This window comes from Suillus paluster, assembly GCF_016628075.1.
Source record: "Suillus paluster strain FC165 chromosome Unknown EDB91scaffold_2, whole genome shotgun sequence".
Lineage (NCBI taxonomy): Eukaryota > Fungi > Basidiomycota > Agaricomycetes > Boletales > Suillaceae > Suillus > Suillus paluster.
The window spans coordinates 120,288-139,584 of NW_024537562.1; the positions used below are offsets into that span (position 1 = coordinate 120,288).

At 49.7% G+C, this 19,297-nt stretch overlaps 6 protein-coding genes across 6 annotated transcripts; 5 read left to right on the forward strand and 1 right to left on the reverse strand.

The window, feature by feature from the left end:
- The first annotated feature begins 31 nt into the window (after positions 1–31).
- Positions 32–2,368, forward strand: EDB91DRAFT_1095350 (fumble). The gene is made up of 7 exons (XM_041316934.1): positions 32–287; positions 343–408; positions 459–1,410; positions 1,459–1,696; positions 1,760–1,821; positions 1,881–1,974; positions 2,031–2,368. The coding sequence occupies exons 1-7, from the start codon at positions 192–194 to the stop codon at positions 2,098–2,100; spliced, it is 1,578 nt and encodes a 525-aa protein (XP_041183461.1). The 5' UTR covers positions 32–191; the 3' UTR covers positions 2,101–2,368.
- Positions 2,369–2,988: 620 nt separating this feature from the next.
- Positions 2,989–5,603, forward strand: EDB91DRAFT_1342536 (uncharacterized protein). Its single transcript, XM_041325751.1, has 6 exons — positions 2,989–3,327; positions 3,427–3,632; positions 3,703–4,003; positions 4,062–4,610; positions 4,657–5,182; positions 5,234–5,603. Exons 1-5 carry the CDS (start codon positions 3,005–3,007, stop codon positions 5,180–5,182), a joined length of 1,905 nt encoding a protein of 634 aa, XP_041183462.1. The 5' UTR covers positions 2,989–3,004; the 3' UTR covers positions 5,234–5,603.
- A 66-nt stretch (positions 5,604–5,669) lies between these two features.
- On the reverse strand, positions 5,670–11,156 carry EDB91DRAFT_1342537 (uncharacterized protein; the record flags this gene model as incomplete). The annotated part of the gene is made up of 23 exons (XM_041325752.1): positions 11,100–11,156; positions 10,912–11,037; positions 10,762–10,859; positions 10,472–10,705; positions 9,729–10,422; positions 8,896–9,678; positions 8,641–8,844; positions 8,435–8,593; positions 8,097–8,385; positions 8,025–8,045; positions 7,604–7,979; positions 7,396–7,551; positions 7,305–7,346; positions 7,016–7,255; positions 6,764–6,967; positions 6,683–6,712; positions 6,517–6,631; positions 6,393–6,467; positions 6,324–6,337; positions 6,215–6,271; positions 6,029–6,159; positions 5,900–5,975; positions 5,670–5,852 (listed from the first exon to the last, which is right to left on the reverse strand). Exons 2-23 carry the CDS (start codon positions 10,991–10,993, stop codon positions 5,670–5,672), a joined length of 4,263 nt encoding a protein of 1,420 aa, XP_041183463.1. The 5' UTR covers positions 10,994–11,037; positions 11,100–11,156.
- A 6-nt stretch (positions 11,157–11,162) lies between these two features.
- On the forward strand, positions 11,163–14,154 carry EDB91DRAFT_1095366 (Sec1-like protein; the record flags this gene model as incomplete). Its single annotated transcript, XM_041316935.1, has 13 exons — positions 11,163–11,335; positions 11,394–11,474; positions 11,527–11,638; positions 11,690–11,898; positions 11,950–12,054; positions 12,106–12,289; positions 12,343–12,578; positions 12,628–12,718; positions 12,770–12,844; positions 12,895–13,061; positions 13,116–13,590; positions 13,644–13,745; positions 13,795–14,154. Coding segments are annotated over 13 exons (2,120 nt in total), but the record flags the coding sequence as incomplete, so codon positions are not given.
- Positions 14,155–14,557: 403 nt separating this feature from the next.
- Positions 14,558–15,510, forward strand: EDB91DRAFT_1095368 (uncharacterized protein). Its single transcript, XM_041316936.1, has 4 exons — positions 14,558–14,651; positions 14,706–14,875; positions 14,936–15,041; positions 15,096–15,510. The coding sequence occupies exons 2-4, from the start codon at positions 14,821–14,823 to the stop codon at positions 15,154–15,156; spliced, it is 222 nt and encodes a 73-aa protein (XP_041183465.1). The 5' UTR covers positions 14,558–14,651; positions 14,706–14,820; the 3' UTR covers positions 15,157–15,510.
- A 560-nt stretch (positions 15,511–16,070) lies between these two features.
- EDB91DRAFT_1233625 (uncharacterized protein) lies at positions 16,071–19,115 on the forward strand (the record flags this gene model as incomplete). Its single annotated transcript, XM_041321117.1, has 4 exons — positions 16,071–16,155; positions 16,585–17,039; positions 17,069–17,470; positions 17,526–19,115. 4 exons carry the CDS (start codon positions 16,071–16,073, stop codon positions 19,113–19,115), a joined length of 2,532 nt encoding a protein of 843 aa, XP_041183466.1.
- Between the last annotated feature and the right edge of the window lie 182 nt (positions 19,116–19,297).

The following is a 19,297-nucleotide window of genomic DNA, read 5'->3' on the forward strand; positions in this document are numbered from 1 at the left end:
AGTTTCAAGAAAACGGATGACATGAGTTTTGGATGATTCAAGGAGTAACGTTCGTACGATCTCGCTAGCTGTCGTACCACTTTCGAGCTTTTAACTCACACATATTTCTAGTGATATATCTGCGAACCGCTTCGTGTTTGTTTCCTTAACCTTGCTCGGAGCGCAGTGACCGAGTGTCATTCGAATCCGCGATGCACGCCCCCCTCCCAGCACCGTCGCTGCCCACACCCAAGGCTATCCGTGTTAATACTAGAGGGGCAGTTATACTCGCAGAGGAGTCGCACGAGGTATGCAGGGTCATCTGTTGAAGCTATGCGTCACCTTGACTCCGTCATATCTTAGACTCGAGACAGTCGAGGAATATACCTCCCAAACTACATTGAGCCAGTCTCACACATCGCCCTCGACGTAAGTACAAGTGTCTGTCATCCTGGTTCCTGATCTCAGGGTCATCGTAGATCGGTGGATCTCTAGCGAAGGTCGTCTATTTTACCCGCTCTCCTCACGCCCCTTCGTCCCCATCTGTATTAGCTACGCAGGGCAGTAGCTCCAGCTTCTCAACCCCCAACGGTTCTCCATCTACGTCCCCACCGTTCGTCACTTCTCCTATCCCCTCCAGCTCTTCACATCCACGAAACGGGACTCTAACACCTCTTGTCCTTGAATCCCATTACAACGGAAATGGACACAGCAACGGTCACCATTCCCCAAACACCTTAGATTCCCTCGACACCGACCTGCTGCGCTCTACCATCCTGAAACGCACAACCGAAGTCCGACACATCCCCGGCGGCTCCATCAACTTTGAGCGATTCGAAACATCCAACATTTCCGCACTTATCGCTTTCATATCGGAGCTCATAACTCGGTCTGCAGCTGCAAATGGCGTCTCTATTGAGGAGATGCGCCGTGGGGTCAAGATCATGGCTACCGGAGGCGGCGCACACAGGTTTGGCAAACTGTTCGAGGGCGAACTCGAGGTGGAGGTGCAGAGAGAGGACGAGATGGAGTGTCTGATCGAGGGGATGAAGTTTATGGTGACGATCCCAGAGGAGGTCTATTACTTCTCGGATGAACTCATCCAGGAAGTATCGCACCGCGACGCATCGAAGGGCTTCCAGAGCCAGATCCTGATGGATGGTCCTGTGTCGAGCGGGAATGCGACGCCCAGCACGAGTGCCGAGCCCGTTCTGGAGCGGCCATCACCGGACCCACCGCGGTATGCCGTGACGTTTGAAACCAGTGAACCGTCTGCGCATCTTCCTTGTTTGCTTGTCAATATCGGCTCTGGTGTATCTATCATAAAGGTGGATGCTGATGGGTCATTCGAGCGTGTGAGTGGAACCAGCCTTGGTGGGGGGACCTTATGGGGACTACTCAGCCTGTTGACGCCCGCCCGGACATTCGACGGTGAGTTAAAGACTTGATGATTTGATCGGAGTCTTATTCTGGGCACAGAAATGCTAGATCTGTCCGAAAAGGGCGATAATGCTAGTGTAGACATGCTCGTCGGTGATATCTATGGTACAGACTACAGCAAGCTCGGACTTAAATCCACCATGATCGCAAGTTCATTCGGCAAGGTTTTTAAAAACCGTGGTGAGGGGAAAGAAGAAGGTGAACGCGGAACGTTCCGAGCGGAGGACATTAGTAGAAGTTTGCTCTACGCTGTGTCGAACAACATTGGGCAAATTGCGTGAGTTATCCAGATCAAGCACTGGAATGTACCCCCTTGAGTATCGGCTGACAGCACGGTCAGGTACATGAACGCAGAAAAGTATGGTCTAGACAGGATCTACTTTGGTGGTTGCTTCATACGTGGTGCGTCCATCTCCTTATATCTCTAATCATCATGGGTCAATGCAGTGCTTAATTTACAGGACATGCAGCGACGATAGCTACATTGTCATATGCTATACGATTCTGGAGCAAGGGAACGAAGCGCGCACTATTTTTCCGGCATGAGGGATTCCTGTAAGTTGACCGGTTGTGTTTACATTGAGTATTCTAAATGAAAGTTGCTCTTGTAGGGGCTCGATCGGAGCCTGGATCAAGAATATTGACGTGGAAGAAAACCAGACATCGCATCTGCCGTCATAGTTATTGTAATAGTCCTGAATCGGACATTCAGGTGTATGACTCTGTGCACCAACCCCTCTGTTCTCATGTGCACTATTTATACCGCTCATTCATAACACTGTTTATATAGCTTCAGATACGTATCCTATGTACAATGGAAAGAAGCCAGCGAGGATGGAAACATGGAGTCTATCATGGAGCTGTTACCGATTGTAATCAGTTTGGAATTTGCAATCACTGGATTTATGGACATGGCTTGCGTCTTATGCCCAAGGTAGGTCGGCGAGTTTACCGGGCCGCCGGGGGTTACCAGTATCTGAGTTGGAGTTTCAAAGTTTCAAAAATGCGCTGCACTAAACCACAAAGTGGTCTAAATGGAAGGCGGTGTGTGAGCTGGCCTATCGGATGATGAAAGCTTAGCTGTCCGACATCCAGGCCTTGCCCAGACGAGCTTAGGATTAGAGATATCTGTTCATGTACATGCTGTATCTATTTCAAGATCGACTATAACGCTTCCCCGTGTGCAGGTAAATGTCAAGGAAGTTGTAACGTTAACTGCGTTAACTTCTGCTAGCGAAGATGAGCGTTTTGAGAAAATCATGACAGTGTAAGCGGAGATAACCACGTGGACAGTCGAAACCCTGTGAATCGTTTCCTACCTCTACCCCTCGTCACGATTCAATGCCTAGATAAACGTTCTATGTATTACAAGGTTAATCCATTGAAGCTTAAGGGTTCGGTATCAAACAAAAGGCTGGAGCGAGATGAGTTGTTGTCTCGCAATTAGTACCCCTCAGTGACGACAAGTAGCACCCGTGGGAATATTGATCATTATAGCAGAGCAAAAAAAGGTTGCAATATCAGCAGTTCCATATACAAGCCTTTGTCATGTCTCTCCCTTGAAAGCTGTCCCCCATCAGCCGCCATGGAATTAACCATGGACAACATCCCAAACTTCCCCCTTCATCGTTCACAAACTAATAACCACAATATATCTGCTTCTTCATCAGTCCTTGGCGACATCGACGCCGACGACCAGAGCACTATTTCAACTCATATAACACCACAGGACGATGAAAAGCCCAACAAAAAGTTGAACGATCCTGACAGCAATGACAAGGGGTCATCAGGCAAGAAGCCTCGTCATCGTCATAGTCCAACTCAGCTCGCTGCTCTCAATGAACTCTATGAGAAAACTGAGCATCCCAGCCTCGACGACAGGACAGAACTAGCTGAGAAGCTTGGAATGTAAGTTCCCCTTTTAGGCACTCTCATGATTTTATTCATTTGGTCGACGGGCGTCTTTTGCATTCATGTTCATTCAACAAACTTATCATCCTTGACTAGGGAAACGAAGACTGTTAATGCCTGGTTTCAAAACAAGAGAGCTTCTACTAAGAAGCGCAATAAACCAGCTGCATCTGCTTCCACTGACGCACCGCCCCAAAAAAGTCCATCATCAACGCTTCCATCAATAGCAAACCTTTTAAACTCCTCACCACCGCCACCCTCACGTCATCCTTCATCCCGCTCCCATCCTTCATCATCATCACGTAAGAAACAGAAAGATCATTTACACCTCCAGGACCCGCATATCAATGAACCGCAGTACAACCATGACAGAGCAGTCTTTTGCCCCCGAATTCTTGCCACAAGATCGGTTTGTTCCTGAGAACCAAACTCGAGATAGCGATCGGCAGCATGCCGTGTATGCCGAGAGGGGCCACTTTGTACCCGACGCGGATAGCCGCTTTGTATCCGAGAATGACGGCGCCAGTGATGGTGTTACGTCTCGAAAGGGCAGAGGCGAACCAGCTCGCAATAGAACAACCCCTGAGCAAGCTGACGAGCTTCGTCGTGCATATGCATCAAATGCACATCCAACCAAGGAAGACCGAAGAGAACTCGCTGAGCGAATTGGCATGTCAGTGGTGTTTTATCAAGATCATCATCGTATCATCATACTGATATTGCATCGATAGGCGCCTTCAAAGCGTGACAAATTGGTTCCAGAACCAGCGGACCCAGGCCAGGAAACATAAAGAAGACCACCATCCCTTCACGTCTTCTTCATCGACAACTGCAGATGGATCGTCCTCTGTCCCATCTCACCCATCCTCTGTTATCGATGATGATCACGGAGTTCCATTGGCTCATCTGAGCTTTCCTCCAAGAGCACCTCATCCATCCCTTGTCCCCGATCGTCACCTACCTCTTCCATCGCTTCCCTTTCTCAAGTTATCTCCACCCGAATTCGATGAAGTGAAGGTACCGCGGAGCCGAATGTCTTTGCCACCATCTTCGAACCCTCGTCTTACTTCGCCTCGCTCGCGAAGAAGCGTCACCCCATACACAAGGGACCGCGAGGAGGTGCCGCAGACTAATGAGGGAATTAAAGGCGAGGACACGCATGCTCGTCCTCGCCGCTCTCGCCCTGAGCCATACCAGCTGGAGGCGCTCAAAAAACTGTTGCATCGTACGTCGACGCCAAGTATTGAGCAAAGGAATGCGCTTGCGCTCGAAGTTGGAATGTACGTCAACTGTAACTTATCGTGTCCTATACTCACCTCTCCTCAGGGATATCGGTAAAGTCACAAACTGGTTCCGCAATATTCGCCAGACCGCGCGCAAGCGAGCTAAACGGGCTGGTGTTCCACTTCCTCGCGCCCCCAGGGGCCGCGGATATCAATATAATTTCTCTCGCGAAACTTCTTCGGGCTCATCTTCCCAAGAGGAAGATGAAGACGACGCAATGGATCTGGATGACGAGGACACGATGGATTTTGATGTGGACGAGCGCAGCGAGGAAGACTTCCAGGAGGCGGTGACACCTGGCATGTCACCTTCTCCCCCTCCGCAAAAACGCATTCGGACACATGTCCCACTCCCGATGCCTCGTGGCGTGGGCAGCATGGGTGTCGAGAGCATGGGCGTGGGACTCATTGAGCCCGCCGCATTTCAAGAGCTTGGGATGGCTGTGGGAATGTCTGCAGGACCTAGCGAGTATGTCGATGCAGAGGGGGTGCACGCTACATCGTTTCCCGGTGTGAAGATCGAAGATGCCTTGCTATTATTGAGCTTTCATCAGCATGTTGTGCATTAGGTATGTGGGTATATCGAATCTCAGAAGCAGGCTCTCACGCATTTCATGTAGATTACTGATTACCGTTCAGAGTTATTTATGTCAGCAACACAAAGTGTTTCAAGTCCTGCCCACCAAGTGTATCGACTACCATTATCCATTTCGCGTGTTTCAGTTTTCCGCAGTCGATCTTCGCTTCTTCATCACCATCATCCCATGATATTGCATACCGCATGGATGCGTCCATATCCATTATTGTTGCTTAATTGCCTATATTTTTGGTTTCTTGCCATCATTTTCAAAGCGCATCCCACCTCAATGCGTACAAGATTCGATCTTATCTCTCTGTACTGGCACAATTTGTACGTTTTCCTATTTAAACAAATATGTTGCGGTGCATAAGTATCTAGTTGATATTTGTATGTTCGTTTGTCGTAGATAATTATTTCATCAATGCCGACAATTGTATGTAGAGCTACAGCGAACACGCGAGGGGACGTTGGGACTGCTACACTGAATTGCGTCTTGCGCTTCTCCCCTTCTTACTAACTTTGTTCTTATCTGCACCATAACCGTTGATGTTCGGAACGGGCAGCTTCCCCTCCTCTTCCCACTTGTCAAGGATCTCGATGGCAGCAAGATACCCTTTCTTCCGGATCTCATCGAACTTGTTGAATTGGAGAGTGCCGTACTGCATGAGTGTGAGTATCATACATGAAGGCATGACAGCAGCCGTACCTCCTGAACCGGCACCTGCATGTATAGACAGTTCCGTGCGACTTTCGCTGCCTCTAGAGTGCGCACACTTGACACGCTGCAAACAAGTCAAAAAAAACCCAAACCGATTGTATGATAAGGAGGACTTACTAGGCCAGTCGACTTTGGATCTCGGTGATCGCAGGCACGCTTCGAGCGCTCGAGAAGGGGTTCCATCGGTTAACTACAAGCCACCACCCTGAAACAGAGTCCCCAAAGTTTCGAGGGGAATTGTCGTCAATCTGGGTTATGGAGCGTAAGAAATGGAGGTAGAGGTTACAAATTTCAAAAACTTACCGAACCGACATCCGCAGCAAGTACAACACTTGCTCCCATCGAGAACATTGTTGACACCTGATATCATATTTTAGGGGTCATCCTGAACTAACGGTGTTCCGCTACTCACGGGTAGGTTATCAACTGCGGACGGCAAACTGGTCAGCAATGAGACACGGGATTGAACGAAGAGGCGCACTATATCCACCGTCAACCAGCATGCTACCATTGTCACACAATGGGGGTAGAAGTCCGACCAGAGTCATGGAAGCACCTGCATCATTCGTGAGTCCATATCAAGGAAATGGGTTCGACGACCTTACGGATGAACCTCCAGGCATAGCCACTTTCATGAATCTCCATACGGGATGTGTTGATGTTCGTGGTGTTACAGAAGTACGGTAGCCACATGTCTTCGATGTGAAGATCGTAGAAAGCCTGACAAAGGTGTTAAAATCGCAGGTCTATGCTACATTCTCGAACACTTACTTTGTATATAGTTCTGTTAAACTCGTGTCCCTGAGGCGAGACGTGAATAGGTGGGGTGATGCAACGTGCGATCAGACTTACAGTGGTATAAGCAACAATGGGATATGTGACATCTGAAAGCATCCTCCAAATATTCCCCATTCTTCCGCTGAACTGCTTGGCACGACTGGTGCTCATGATGATGTCGCACTCGCGTGCGTAAAGACCGCCTATAAACGCGCCAATACTAGTGCCTGCAATGTAGTCGATCGGAATTCCACGCTCCTCGAGCGCACGCAAGACGCCCTGTTATCTGGTCAGCGGATACCCACAGTTGCACGGAGATACACTGACGAGATGCGAGATACCACGAGCCCCTCCACCGCCGAGAACAACTCCGACAGACTTTGCACACAATCTCCTGGCCAGACGAGAGAAATCATTGATCATGGGATGTGGTTGTGGTCTTGCATTGCCAGATCTCCCCCTGTATTTCTGAATGCCACTCTGCACTCTATCCTTTAGATTCTTGAACGCGATAACAACATCTGGGTCCTGTATCTGGGTGGTTTTCACGATCGGAACTGCAATACCCTATCGTCCACGTTAAGCGATGCGATGGTCGAGGTCTATGCGTACATACCGGAAGCTCGACGTGAATATGTTGGTGCACCCAAGGTCGATTCTGCGTCTAAATGAGATCAACCATCCATAAAGTTATGCTCATAACGCACTTTCAACCACTCGCGTGTCGACCCAGGGGTCACAGAGCGTTCGGGATGGAGTAGCACAAGCTCTTTCCGTGCTGTGGTCTTCATTGAAAGTAGCAACCGTTCGTATTCTCCACTGCTCGGATCATCACCCATCCCAACCACCATCACAAAGTCTGCCTACCAAGAAGGGTTGAAGCGACCGACACTTTGTGAGCGATAAATCACTTACTTGCCGGATACAAGTCTGCGTCCAGGGGCTGTTGACAGGCGAGTCAGCGACATAAAGCACTGTTCTATATCTTTGCTCTTGGTCTGCAAGCCAAGCTGCAGCCTTGAGTTTGCCCATACGAGAGAATGCGTGACGTCCAAGATGACCCGACACAGAGGCTTGATTCAGGTACGAGGTCTTCGCGCCCATCTCTTCCAACGCAGTCTTCAGTTTCCGGGCAAAGGCGTCTATAGGAACATTGCGAGAGACCGGGAGAATGGCCACAGTCTTTAGGTTAGTATTGTTCCGTCCCAGTTCGAATGCAGTATTGCGTGTCTGGATATCAGTTGACGCATCCATCTCGTCACGTACGCGAGAGGCGATCGTCCGCAGCAACCTAGACTTGATTAAAGACTAGCCTGACATCAAAGATAGCACTTACTGTGCAGTTGTCTGAGGATTTCTGAGCACGACATGAGCAGACAGGCCTAGAGCATGGCGGTCGCATGCTTACCTTGAAGAAATGGCGTTGAAAAGCGTCTGCGGCATTCTAATCAGCTCAGAGTCACGGATTGCATGCATCGTAGTTCTGCGAGCTGAACTGGTGATGACGTCTAATTCTCCAACGGTATCGCCTTGTCCATATTCGCCAGTAATTACGACTTTACCACCTTCCCCCTCGGTAATCGCTCGTAGTCGTCCATTAATGACAATATAGAAACTATCGCTGATGTCTTCAGGGCGCCAAAGAACTTGACCTGCATTGACTTGCATCCAGTCAAGAGAAGCGTCGATTTGCAGGACTGATACATTATCAGCATGTTACAAAGGATGGTTGAAGATAGTGCTAACCTAGCGGTGACAGCAGTGAAAGGAGACGCTTTGCCAATGTAAGCTGCACGATAGGTCGTTTCTCCACCAGACGTTCGAGAGAGTGAGCGGGTAGAAATCCAACGTACGTATCGGTCTTAGCTTGAATGTCGACATATGAAGGCGTTCCGCAGAGAGACGCTTCGAATATCGTCAGTACATGCGAGAGCCGTCTGATATAAGCCTACCGAGATAACCTGCAATTCCTCCTGGTTTCACTGTAAACAACAGCTTGCGGCTCTGAGCTTTCTCGGGTTCTTGTTTGTGATCGGATGCGTAAAGTGAGTCAGTGTCCGAGCTCGTCGATCTCGCCGCATAGGGCGCATTGTTCGGCCGGGACTCGTCAGCGGGTAGGAGAATATCCAGAAAACCTTCAACGACATAGTAAAGACCTTGTTTGTGTGGTCAATTGATCGTCCATATTCGAGTGACAGGGTTTTTACCAGTATTCCGTTCTCCGGCCTTCACGAGCGTTGATCCCGCAGAGAAGAAGAGGATCTCGACTTCGTTGTCCAAACCGCTCATGTAACCGGTCGTGGTACTAGTTGATGTCCCCGTTATACTCGAAGCGCCATCATCCGCAGTATCCAAGAGCGACAGGGAGCCAAAGGGAGATGGAAACATGCCGTTCGCGGAGCGCGGGTGGTCGGAAGGGGGGAGAGCTGGTGAATCCTCGATGGATTCATTCCCACTCATGGGTGGCTGGAGTAGACCAATGGACTTGGCGATGCATGACATGACTTCCTCACGCAGGTCAAACTCGTCGCCAGCCACACGGGTCTGGAAGGGGTCACTTTTCGGCAGTCGAGGGGTGTCCAGGATACTGAACGAACGCGCAAGTTTATACCCGTCACTTCCTTGCCCAGTCGAGGTATGCAAGTCTCCAGCCTGTACCTGATTGCGAGGAGTACGAATCGGGAGCCCGCGCAAAGCAAGCGGACTATCTGTCAGTCTTTCTCGCGATACAACTGCAGATGTATGGCCACTGGCCAGACTCGGAGATGGGGCGAGACCGAAGTGATCGCTTTCAGATTCGGACCCCTGAATTGCGACGTCGTCGAAACGTTGTCGTAGGTATTGTAGGCCCCCACCCTCATAGAATGATGCCGGAAGAGGGTGACATGCAATCTCATTAATCGCCTTCTCAGTTCGAAGGACCTCTGTCGTTAGCCCCAAATATCTGTGTGCTGCACTGAACGTAACACGTGAAAAGCGCGTCAGAATTACTGTAATTGTTGATGAGCAAAGTCAGAACTCAATTTTGCGGAAATTGTACCTTGTACTATGTGACTGGTTGCTTTCGGAAACTTCTTCGTGACTCTGCGAAATGCTTCTGCAGGGATTACGGCCAATGTGCTGTCCTCTGTTGCCCTGGCCACGATGCCATGGTGGAGCTGAGTTGAAGGGCTAGAGTCTGATCGGGAGTGGGAAGCACGATGTGTTGCCGACCTCGAAGAGTCTCTGATGTGAGACGGGGACGTCGGACCAACGGGAGGGGAAGTCATATCTGCAGGATGAGCAGTGGAACCAGACGACGAGATAGATGTTGCACGAGAACGCCGAGAAGCCATCGATATGTGATCAAGGTTAAGGCGAGACACGTCCGAATCCGCGCGGACAGTACGCGATCGAGGTGGTCCTCCTACTTGACTTGCAGAATTTCTTTCAAGAGCATCCGAGTCGGGGTGACCTTCTTCTTGCCAGCTTATCTTTATGTCCTCAGTGAACAAGCTGAGAATGCTAAATAAACTAGACAAGGTTCCACCGCTTCCAACTTCATTGATAAGCTGGTATCCGTTCATATCTTCCTCGTCCCATGACCCATTTTGGCAATTATTCTGGCCTGTTCGAGCGTATACCTGGACCACGCCATCGACGACGCAATAGAAGCTCCTGTCCTGGTCTAAAGAGATACTATCCCCAGCAATCAAACGTCTCGTTTGAAGATGCCTTGCCAACTCATGGAATACCTGTTGAAATATGATGAATTGAATGATGCAGACAACGCGTATTACTCACCGGCTTCTCGAGAAATCCGAAGACACGGACAGCTTGCAGAAAATCATCCAAGTAATTGTGAAATGCTGGCGGAGGCTCTGTTGTATTCACATCTGGGTGAAGTGCATTCACGTCAGGCTTCACCAAGGGTGGCTCCTTCAGTCGGGAGTAAGTGTTAAGATATCGAAAGCGTATCCAATAATTCAGGGCAGCTGCTGAAGCGCAAAACATGATAGCAAATGACCAGAAATTCAGCTAGGGGTGAGTGTGAGCGATCAATATTTCAAATTATGATCTTGGAAACCACTAACTGTCAATGTCATGGAATAGGACAGAGCGAAGTAGATGAAACGGGGGATAGTGATGGTGGCAAACGCTATCAAAGCTTTTGTCCATGATAACAGCCATACTGCCGACGGAGTGCCATGAGCTTCGTCATATAATCAAATACAGCGGCGTACGTATCACCCAGAAGAAGGCAGAGATGAGGGAGAGCAGAGGATGTCTCCCGTCATACTCCGGTGGATTGGAGGCATGCTCCATCTTGGACAGTCCGAGTCAGTGTTCGTGCTATATTCACGCCAGTACTGCAATTCAGCTTGTTAGTCGTTCAAGATCAGGGAGGGATTGTAATAAACTTTTCTCGTACTTCAATCCTGAGGTTGCCAATTGGGGTGGAAGAATTGCGGAAGAAGTTCAAGAACTGAGGAATGCATGTCACGGGTGGCTGTGCTGCATGTTCTTCAAGTCATGATGGCAGCTGTGTCCGCATCAGCCTCTGACGCACAGACCTCATTCGGGACAGAGCGAGATAATGAGCCTAGGTTAGACGTAGAGTTGCTCAAGGAAACAGCGAGAAAGGCCTTGATCGACACTTTAAATGCGGTACGCCTTTTGGTTCCCATTCATCTACTTTGCACTGAAGTTCTGGTGCTCTGTATAGGTAAATGGCGCGAAGACGCTCGTGCTTGATCCCACTCTTGCGGGGCCTTTGGGACTGGTCACCGAAGTTGCACTTCTGAAGGTATATCCTTGCACTATCGCGATGTCGACAGCGTGATCTCATTCATTCAAAGCACCATGGCGTGGACAAGATGTTCTGGCTTGAGCCAGGCCCATTAACCCCGGCTACAACAAATGTCGTATATCTTTGTCGCCCACTAATCAAGTACGTCAAGATTATTGCAGGTCTGAGTTTCCACTTTGTCTATGGTCATGTTGTAGACTCAGTGTATGCAGAGCAGGTCAAAGCCCACATTCGAGAGTCGCAAAAGCACAGATATACACTCTTCCTTGTACCTCGTACCTCCACCCTAGTATCAAGGATACTTGAAGAAGAGGGTATCCTCGGCGATATTACCATATCTTCTTACAACTTGCAGTTCATTCCAATTGCGGATGATGTCATTTCGCTCGAGAACGACAATGCATTCAAGGAGTTATGGGTGGTATGCATATCGTCCACGTATTAACAGTATAATATAGCTCAGTCCTTTTAGGACGGCGACGAAACCGTGATCTATAACTCCGCGTTAGCACTCAACTCGTTGCAGAAGGTGTACGGTCGCTTCCCTCGCATGTTAGGAAAGGGAGACTATGCTTCGGTAGGCGCTTTCATACTCCTGTGTCGCTCGAGATAAGATGATTCTGCATAGCGGCTGGCAACCCTCCTTACGAAATCACTACCTGAGCAACCTTCTCCCTCGTCAGACACCTCAATAACTTCTGCACCGTTCGACTCGCTCATCATTATTGACCGCACTGTCGATATGATCACGCCGCTTCTGACCCAACTAACCTATGAAGGCCTGATTGACGAATTTATTGGTATCAAGAACTGTAAGCAGCTAACCACTAGATGCTAGGACGTGCCAGTATTGATATATTCGCAGCTCATGTTGAACTACCAGTTAGCATCCTCACTCCCCCCAGTGCACCTAACCCTTCGAATCCAAACGCCGCCCCATCAGGATCTGCGTCCGTCACTCCACTTATCAATGAAAAAACTAAGAAGCACCACCTCTCGGCCGCCACTGACCCGCTATTGGCTGAGCTCCGGGACTTGAACTTTTCATCAGTAGGGAGAAGACTTAGCAGAGTGGCACACCGATTAGATGAAGATTACAAAGTGCGCACTTCTATAATTTGCCCGCGATATAGTTTTTGACAAACAAAAGGCTCGACTGCAAGCAAAGACCGTCGCGCAGCTTCGCGACTTTGTCGGCAAGCTTGGTGGTCTTCAAAGTGAACACCAGGCCCTTAGACTTCGTAAGGGCGATCTCATCGGGTTTCAGGGAATAATCTCATTTCTTTGCAAAGATACTAGCTTATCGGAGATGCTCTCTCCCAAGACACGCACAGATTTATTCAACAAATCGCTCGAAGTGCAGCAGAGTAAGCCCATTTCCTCATAAAAACCTTTCGAACTTCATGTCCAAAAATAGATCTTCTTGCATCGTATGAGGTCTCGGCTCAGATCAGGGCAATCGAAGATATGATCGCACACGGTGCAAGCATGCAGACTGTCGTGCGACTGTTATGCCTCGCTAGTATTACTGGTGGTGGAATCAAGGCCAAAGCCCTGGACAGTGTAAAACGCGAGGTTCTCCAAGTAATATCTTTCTCGGTTTCGCATTTTTATCATAGCTAAAGATCCAATTCACAGGCTTACGGATACAACTACCTCCCCCTGCTTCTCTCGCTAGCCGCGCCCCCTTTGACTGTTTTGCTGCCCAATCCCCTTCCAGTTTCCACTCCTCCCGCTGTTGCAGCAAGCAAATACCCTTTCATAACCCTGCGCAAATCGCTTCGTCTTCTCATAGACGACAACCCTGAAGCACTGGAGGAGGTGGAAAATGACATCAGTTATACATACTCTGGATATGCGCCTATTAGTGTGCGGCTGGTGCAATGCGTCGCCCAGAAGAACGGGGTCATCAGTAACCCTGCAGAGAGGAGCACTGCAGATGACATAGATGGCAAGGGCAAAGGGTCGAGCACCAGAAAACTCCACGCGCATCCGATCGTAGGCTGGAAAGGCTTCGAGGACGTGTTAGGTACGATCCCGGGCAAGACATTTGACATTGCGCAGAAGGTGCCTGCATCCACCAACTCCACTGCGTCTTCTGTTGCTTCCTTGCGTAAGTCTCCATGTTGGTACCGCTCATAGGCACTCACATGGGCACCTAAACAGTGCGCTCCTCCGAGCAAACGACAACAACTGCGGTATTTTTCCTTGGTGGATGTACGTATACAGAGATTGCTGCCCTTCGTTGGGTGAGCCGACAAAACAAAGGTACCGATTTATTGCACTCCAACGTAGAGATGACGTTGACTTTCGAAAGGTCGTAAATTCCTCATTGTGACGACAGGGATTGTGAGTGGGAATAGCTTAATCGATAGCATTGCGAACGCTGGGAAGAATCTTTCTGCGACTAAGGACGTGAACACCTAGTGTGCGACGGCGCGGATACTGTCGCACTGGTAGAGCGCATACACACGGCCGTAAATATTGGTCTAGTGCTAAATAGATCATCATGATATCCACCGTTTGCCACGCTGCTGATCGATGTTGGAAGAATCCCAGAATTGAATCTAAAAAGAAGATCCTCAGGGAAGCGAGCTTGGAGAGAACGTTGGTTACTTTGTAGCATGGATACGAGTCTGATATGTCTAAGATCAACGTTCAACACGGACGCGACGCGTTTGTTTGCTTGACTTTGATTACCGGACCCCTGGTACTTGGTGGAGTCCGTACGGAAGTCGTTTACACTATGTACACAGGACCTAGGTCCTACTGAGCAGCCGAATTGCGACGTCATAGCCCAACTCTAATCTTAGTTCTAGGATACAACGTGTACGTTTACCCCTGCAAAATGACAGTTGACGACACGGTCGCCCAAAGAACTGCTCTTGCTGAATTCCTCAATGGGCAAGTGCACCTTGATGGAACGAAGGCCAAGGGTCGCTGGGGCAATGAACATTCTTCCGACAAATAACTTTTTCGATATTTTGGTTATTACGTTAACTGCAGGTTTGGCTGGTGACTGGGGTCCGTCTAACGCGGGTCCTCAACAAGCCGTCAACAACTTACGAAGAAAAAGGTCCGCCAAACTCGAGCCAATATGAACCTTTCCTCTCTTCAGCAGACCACACCCACATCCCCTTTCCACACATCTTCCAACTTTCGCCGATCTCAACCGTACGTCGAACCGATTATTTTCCTTTTTACTAACTCATTAATCATGCTTTCTAGTTAGCTTGCGGGTCGAACCGTGCACTGCCCCTTTTTTTTATCAGCGTCCTCGACGAGTGCGCACCAACCGCGTTTCTCGCTTATACTCCCAAATTACTCGCTCTTAGCTTGAACTATGGCCCCTCGCACAGAGTCGAAGACCGCGGCTGAGAAGCCCGCAAAAAAGACCAGTATGTCCTGTCGCCGTCAAATACGTAGTTGATCGCTTACTCGTTTACTTTCTCTTTTAGAGTCATCTGGCGGTGGAAGGAAGAAACTCAGCGCATTCAATAAATTCATGCAAACTGAGATGGCCCGTTTGAAGGAGGAGGAACCCGATATGTCTCACCAAGACAGGTAAACTAATTATTTCACCTCCACGTACCGTCTGCTGATCCACCAAATCTATAGATTCAAATTAGCAACGTCTAACTGGAAGACAGCTAAAGAGAACCCTAGGGCTGCTGCCTGAATTTTATATCACCTCATCGCTATGATCGATTACCGCTTTGCGCTCTCGTTCCTTTGCCGCCTGTTAGTTTAGCTCGCTTCTGTCATGCTATATCCACAAATTGACTGTTAAGTTGCGCATTCCTTGCCGAGTATTATTCATATCGCCTATCGTTCTTTCTGTAGTGCTCTTTCCGCAATATTTCTGTTTCGGGTTTTGCTGTCCATGGCGTCTGCTTAGTGTTGCTACTAATTTCATCGTATTCACGCTGCTAGTTGACTTTTGCATTGCAATCATTTTGTTGCTGTCTTGCGTCCTGCGTCGAGTGCTTATGTCCGCTGCAATAATTATGTTACCAAGGAGTAACAGCTGGAGTATTTCGGGATGGGGTGGGGACTGCCGGGTTAAAAAGCTTTCCTAGATCATGACGCCACCGATTCACATGGACTTGAAGCCAAATACACTCTAAGTTAATAAAGGTGACCATTGCATAATTGGGGCGCCATGTCAAGATTAGGGTCAACCAGGGGGTGCTGAAACAGGCTGTCTCGGAGATTCTGCTAGAGATTATCAAACATAGGAACGCGGAGCCTCTGAATGCTCAGGTGAGTTCAATTTCATTAATGTAAATGGGCAAGTCGTCGAGACGAACGGTGGATGAGCGCTGATGAGCGAACGTTGTCGTCGTACACGACGTTGTTGATCGTGGAAATGACGTACTTGTTATGGCGAGCAAGGAAGGTTAGCCCCTAAGACATGGTCCGATCAACTCCGCACCATGCCATTGCACTCATCGCCCTATCAAGTTTGCTGGCGTCCTGTAACGCGTTTTCCCGCTTTTCTTTTTCTCTCTCTGTCATCTCTCTTATCTCTCTCTCCATCTACTCTCACAGGTTGCATCTCTTTATCACTTCCAATTGTATCCATCTCAGATCATGGAGAAAGCGCCCTGCGTCGATAATGAGGATGCGCTGTTCCACTTCGACCCTTATGAGCTCCCCTCGAGCCCCAGCGATCAAGGTCCGTTTCCTTCTTCACCTCGTGTTATTGTCCTGCATCAACCTCCACCCACAAAGTAGACGTCCTATCCAATCCTGACATCATCCAGCGTGATCTGCCCATGGAGTCAGATGGACAGCACGATTTGGAGCCTGATGACATTCTGGGCAAGGGCAAAAGTTCCTCGTTTCCCATGGCCATCCCAGCAGCAGCTTCCGGTCGTAATTCCACTCTAACGTCTCTAGCTTTATCGCCTACCATCGAGTCACCTCTCGAGGGTCCTTCGTCATCTCGGCCTACCATATGTTTCCATTACAGGGGGAAATAATACAATATCGGTATCACCAGATAAGATTAACGTTTTGGAGGCAGAAGGCCGCAATATTCAACTCACCGAATCATCGAGTAATGATGATTATAACTTTATGAATGCCTCGTTGCCCGGCAAAGGCAAGGCAAAGGATCTAGCTCACACGTTGCCTCCTCTCTTATTCTCTACAAGCGACTTGGAATATCGTACCATTGACTGGCCATCCGGTGATATCGGTTCTCCAACAGCAGGACCTTCCTCGTACGGTTCAGCTCACACCTCGCCTCCCCGCACATCCTCTAGTCTTTCTCATCCGAGCTCCCAGGCCCCTCAGAATAGTATACAACAGCACCCAGCACTGACAAGAGTGCCCTCCCGAAGGCGATCATTGTCCAACCTATCAATTCACTCCACACGTTCCTTAGCTGCTCGATCCATGTCAAGGATTAAAGTTAAACTGGGCTCATCGTCAAAGGGCCCGAGTAACTTTGCCCGCAGATTATTGTTCAAGAATAAGGCCAGTGCAGCTGCGACATCAGTAGATCTCAACACTGCCGGCTGTGTGTCGGATCCTTTCTTGGGGGACCTCGTAACAGTAGGGCAAGGTAATTGCCCTCACATCAGTGGAAAAACCCCGATTTCCAGCCCTGTCCGGACCTCGAGTTTCCATCGGATACACGAACACATGTTCAGCAGAGCACCGATACCAGTCTCGAAAGCCTCAGTAGCATCAAATGCAAAGGCCGTTCATATTCCTCTCCACTTCCCCAGTCTGTCTTTGACATCATCCCTCGTGGCAATAGTGATGTCTTTGTCCCCGTGCCCTTAGCCCTTCAAAATCTCTTCGATGAGGCTTTGCCAAGAGAGCTGAAGCTGCAAGTCTTGTCAGCCTTAATTTCCCTGCACGAAGACGAATTTCAGCTGTGGAAGTCGTCGGGGCGGTGGACTACCTCAAGGGCATCCTCATCCAAGTATCGCTGGGTTGGCAGAGATCGTGGGATGCGCGAACTCGTGAAGTTGAGCAGGGTAAGTCTGATGCGCATGGCTTGCAGTATCTGCAATAACACATCACATGTGTCAGGTGTCAAAGGCGTGGCGCTCACTTGTCTTTGATGGTCAGCTGTGGGTGGATGTCGACCTCAAGGCATTCCCAAACCTTCCAGTGCCTTTCCTTCTGCGTCTCGCAGAGTCGCTTGGGCCATTTATCAAGAACATGGATCTCACTGGACATGTACAACTTGATCGCAGCACTCTGGGACAGGTCACGACCAGTCTTTGTGTACGCTCCGCGCCAACCATCGACTTCGCCTATACACAACTCCTGGACATAAACCTGACAGGTTGCAATGCGCTGACTACGCAATCATTACACAACCTCGTCATCCACTCGCCGTTTTTGCGCAGCCTTTGCGTTAAAGGGTTGAAGGCCGTCGATAACACCACTTTCGACGTTCTCGCGCTCTGCCCCCACCTGACGTCCCTGAACATGAGTCGTTGTTCCAATATTAACGGAGATGGCCTCCGCAGATATGCAAATGCAGTGCTAGAGCGCCACGGCCAGCTTGCACTGAAAGAGCTCAAGCTATGCGGATTGGGGGGTATGTACGACGAGGTTCTGGGAGTGTTGGGCAGAGCGGCGCCCTCGCTGGAAATCCTCGACCTGAGCTATTCTCGCACTCTGCACAACTCGGCGTTGGAGGCTTTTGTCGCGTGTGCGGAAGAAGATGAGGGGGTGGAGAGTGTGGTGCTGACTGCACGTGAGGTGGGGCGGGACGTGCGTGATAACGGACGCTACCGGAGGCGGATTACGAAGCTCAGACATCTGTCGCTCTCGAACTGCAAGCTGCTCACGGACATAGCATGTTCCAATTTAGCGCATGCAGTGCCGCGTCTAGAGCTGTTGGAACTGGCGAGCATCGGGACGGAGATGAAAGATGAGGGGATCGTGAGGCTTTTGGGGACGACTCCACTTCTCCGAAAGCTGGATCTCGAGGACGACCCGGATATCAGCGACGCCGTCCTGAGCGCACTGACCCCTAGTCCCCCAGAGGACTCCACATCAGGGTCAACACAACCCCTGCAGACAGGGCAGGCGCTGGAGCACCTGGTTGTGTCGAATGCTATCAACATCGGCAACGAGGCTTTCCTTTCTCTCATGCGTAATTGCCCCCGCCTGAGGGTGCTGGAGGCAGACAGCACGTGCATATCTGGGACTGTCCTCAAAGAGTTCGTGCGGCAGGCGCAAGAACGGGATCTGTCCGATGCTACCCTGATTGTTATTGACTGCCGTGCTGTGGGTGAGGGTTGCGTCAAGGACGTTGCCGCGATGACCCGCCCCCGCAAGGGCTGGTGTGCCTGGGACGCACGGAAGCTCGCGTACCTGGATGGTCGGGACAAGGAGGAACTGAAAGTGGGGCAAGATGAGTGCGACGAGAAGCGCATCGTACTCAAATCATTTTTTAATTGGCAAACTGTGGATGCTGTTCGGGTTGCGCGGGAGCGGCGTCGGCGAAATTCCCGTCGTGCAAGCAACGGATCATCAGATAATCTTGAGGATGTTGCCCAGGTTTCGGGACGTATGCGGTGGTGGTCTCCGACCGGGAGACGTTCGCTTGGTACCAACACCCCAGATGGGGCGGTCAGCGATCGAGAGGGATGTGTCATGACCTAAGATTCTTTCACTTGTACGCTTTAGTATCTCTTTGATCTGTTTGCAAAGCTGACTGTACACTTTACCCACGTAACGAGCGTTCTTCGATGTATTACTGACATTTCCCTGTTGTTCACGAGTAGGTTAACTGTATTATTCCAGATTATGACGTATAATGGGAGAAGCGGAGATCGTGGCTGGTG

Coding starts and splice junctions, on each gene's coding strand:
- EDB91DRAFT_1095350 (XM_041316934.1), top strand. CDS start 192: ATGCACGCCCCCCTCCCAGCACCGTCGCTGCCCACACCCAAGGCTATC. Junction 1,697..1,759: donor AACAACATTGGGCAAATTGC/GTGAGTTATCCA, acceptor CAGCACGGTCAG/GTACATGAACGCAGAAAAGT. Junction 1,822..1,880: donor TGGTGGTTGCTTCATACGTG/GTGCGTCCATCT, acceptor CTTAATTTACAG/GACATGCAGCGACGATAGCT.
- EDB91DRAFT_1342536 (XM_041325751.1), top strand. CDS start 3,005: ATGGAATTAACCATGGACAACATCCCAAACTTCCCCCTTCATCGTTCA. Junction 3,328..3,426: donor CTAGCTGAGAAGCTTGGAAT/GTAAGTTCCCCT, acceptor ATCCTTGACTAG/GGAAACGAAGACTGTTAATG. Junction 4,004..4,061: donor CTCGCTGAGCGAATTGGCAT/GTCAGTGGTGTT, acceptor TTGCATCGATAG/GCGCCTTCAAAGCGTGACAA.
- EDB91DRAFT_1095368 (XM_041316936.1), top strand. CDS start 14,821: ATGGCCCCTCGCACAGAGTCGAAGACCGCGGCTGAGAAGCCCGCAAAA. Junction 14,876..14,935: donor GAAGCCCGCAAAAAAGACCA/GTATGTCCTGTC, acceptor TTTCTCTTTTAG/AGTCATCTGGCGGTGGAAGG. Junction 15,042..15,095: donor GATATGTCTCACCAAGACAG/GTAAACTAATTA, acceptor CCAAATCTATAG/ATTCAAATTAGCAACGTCTA.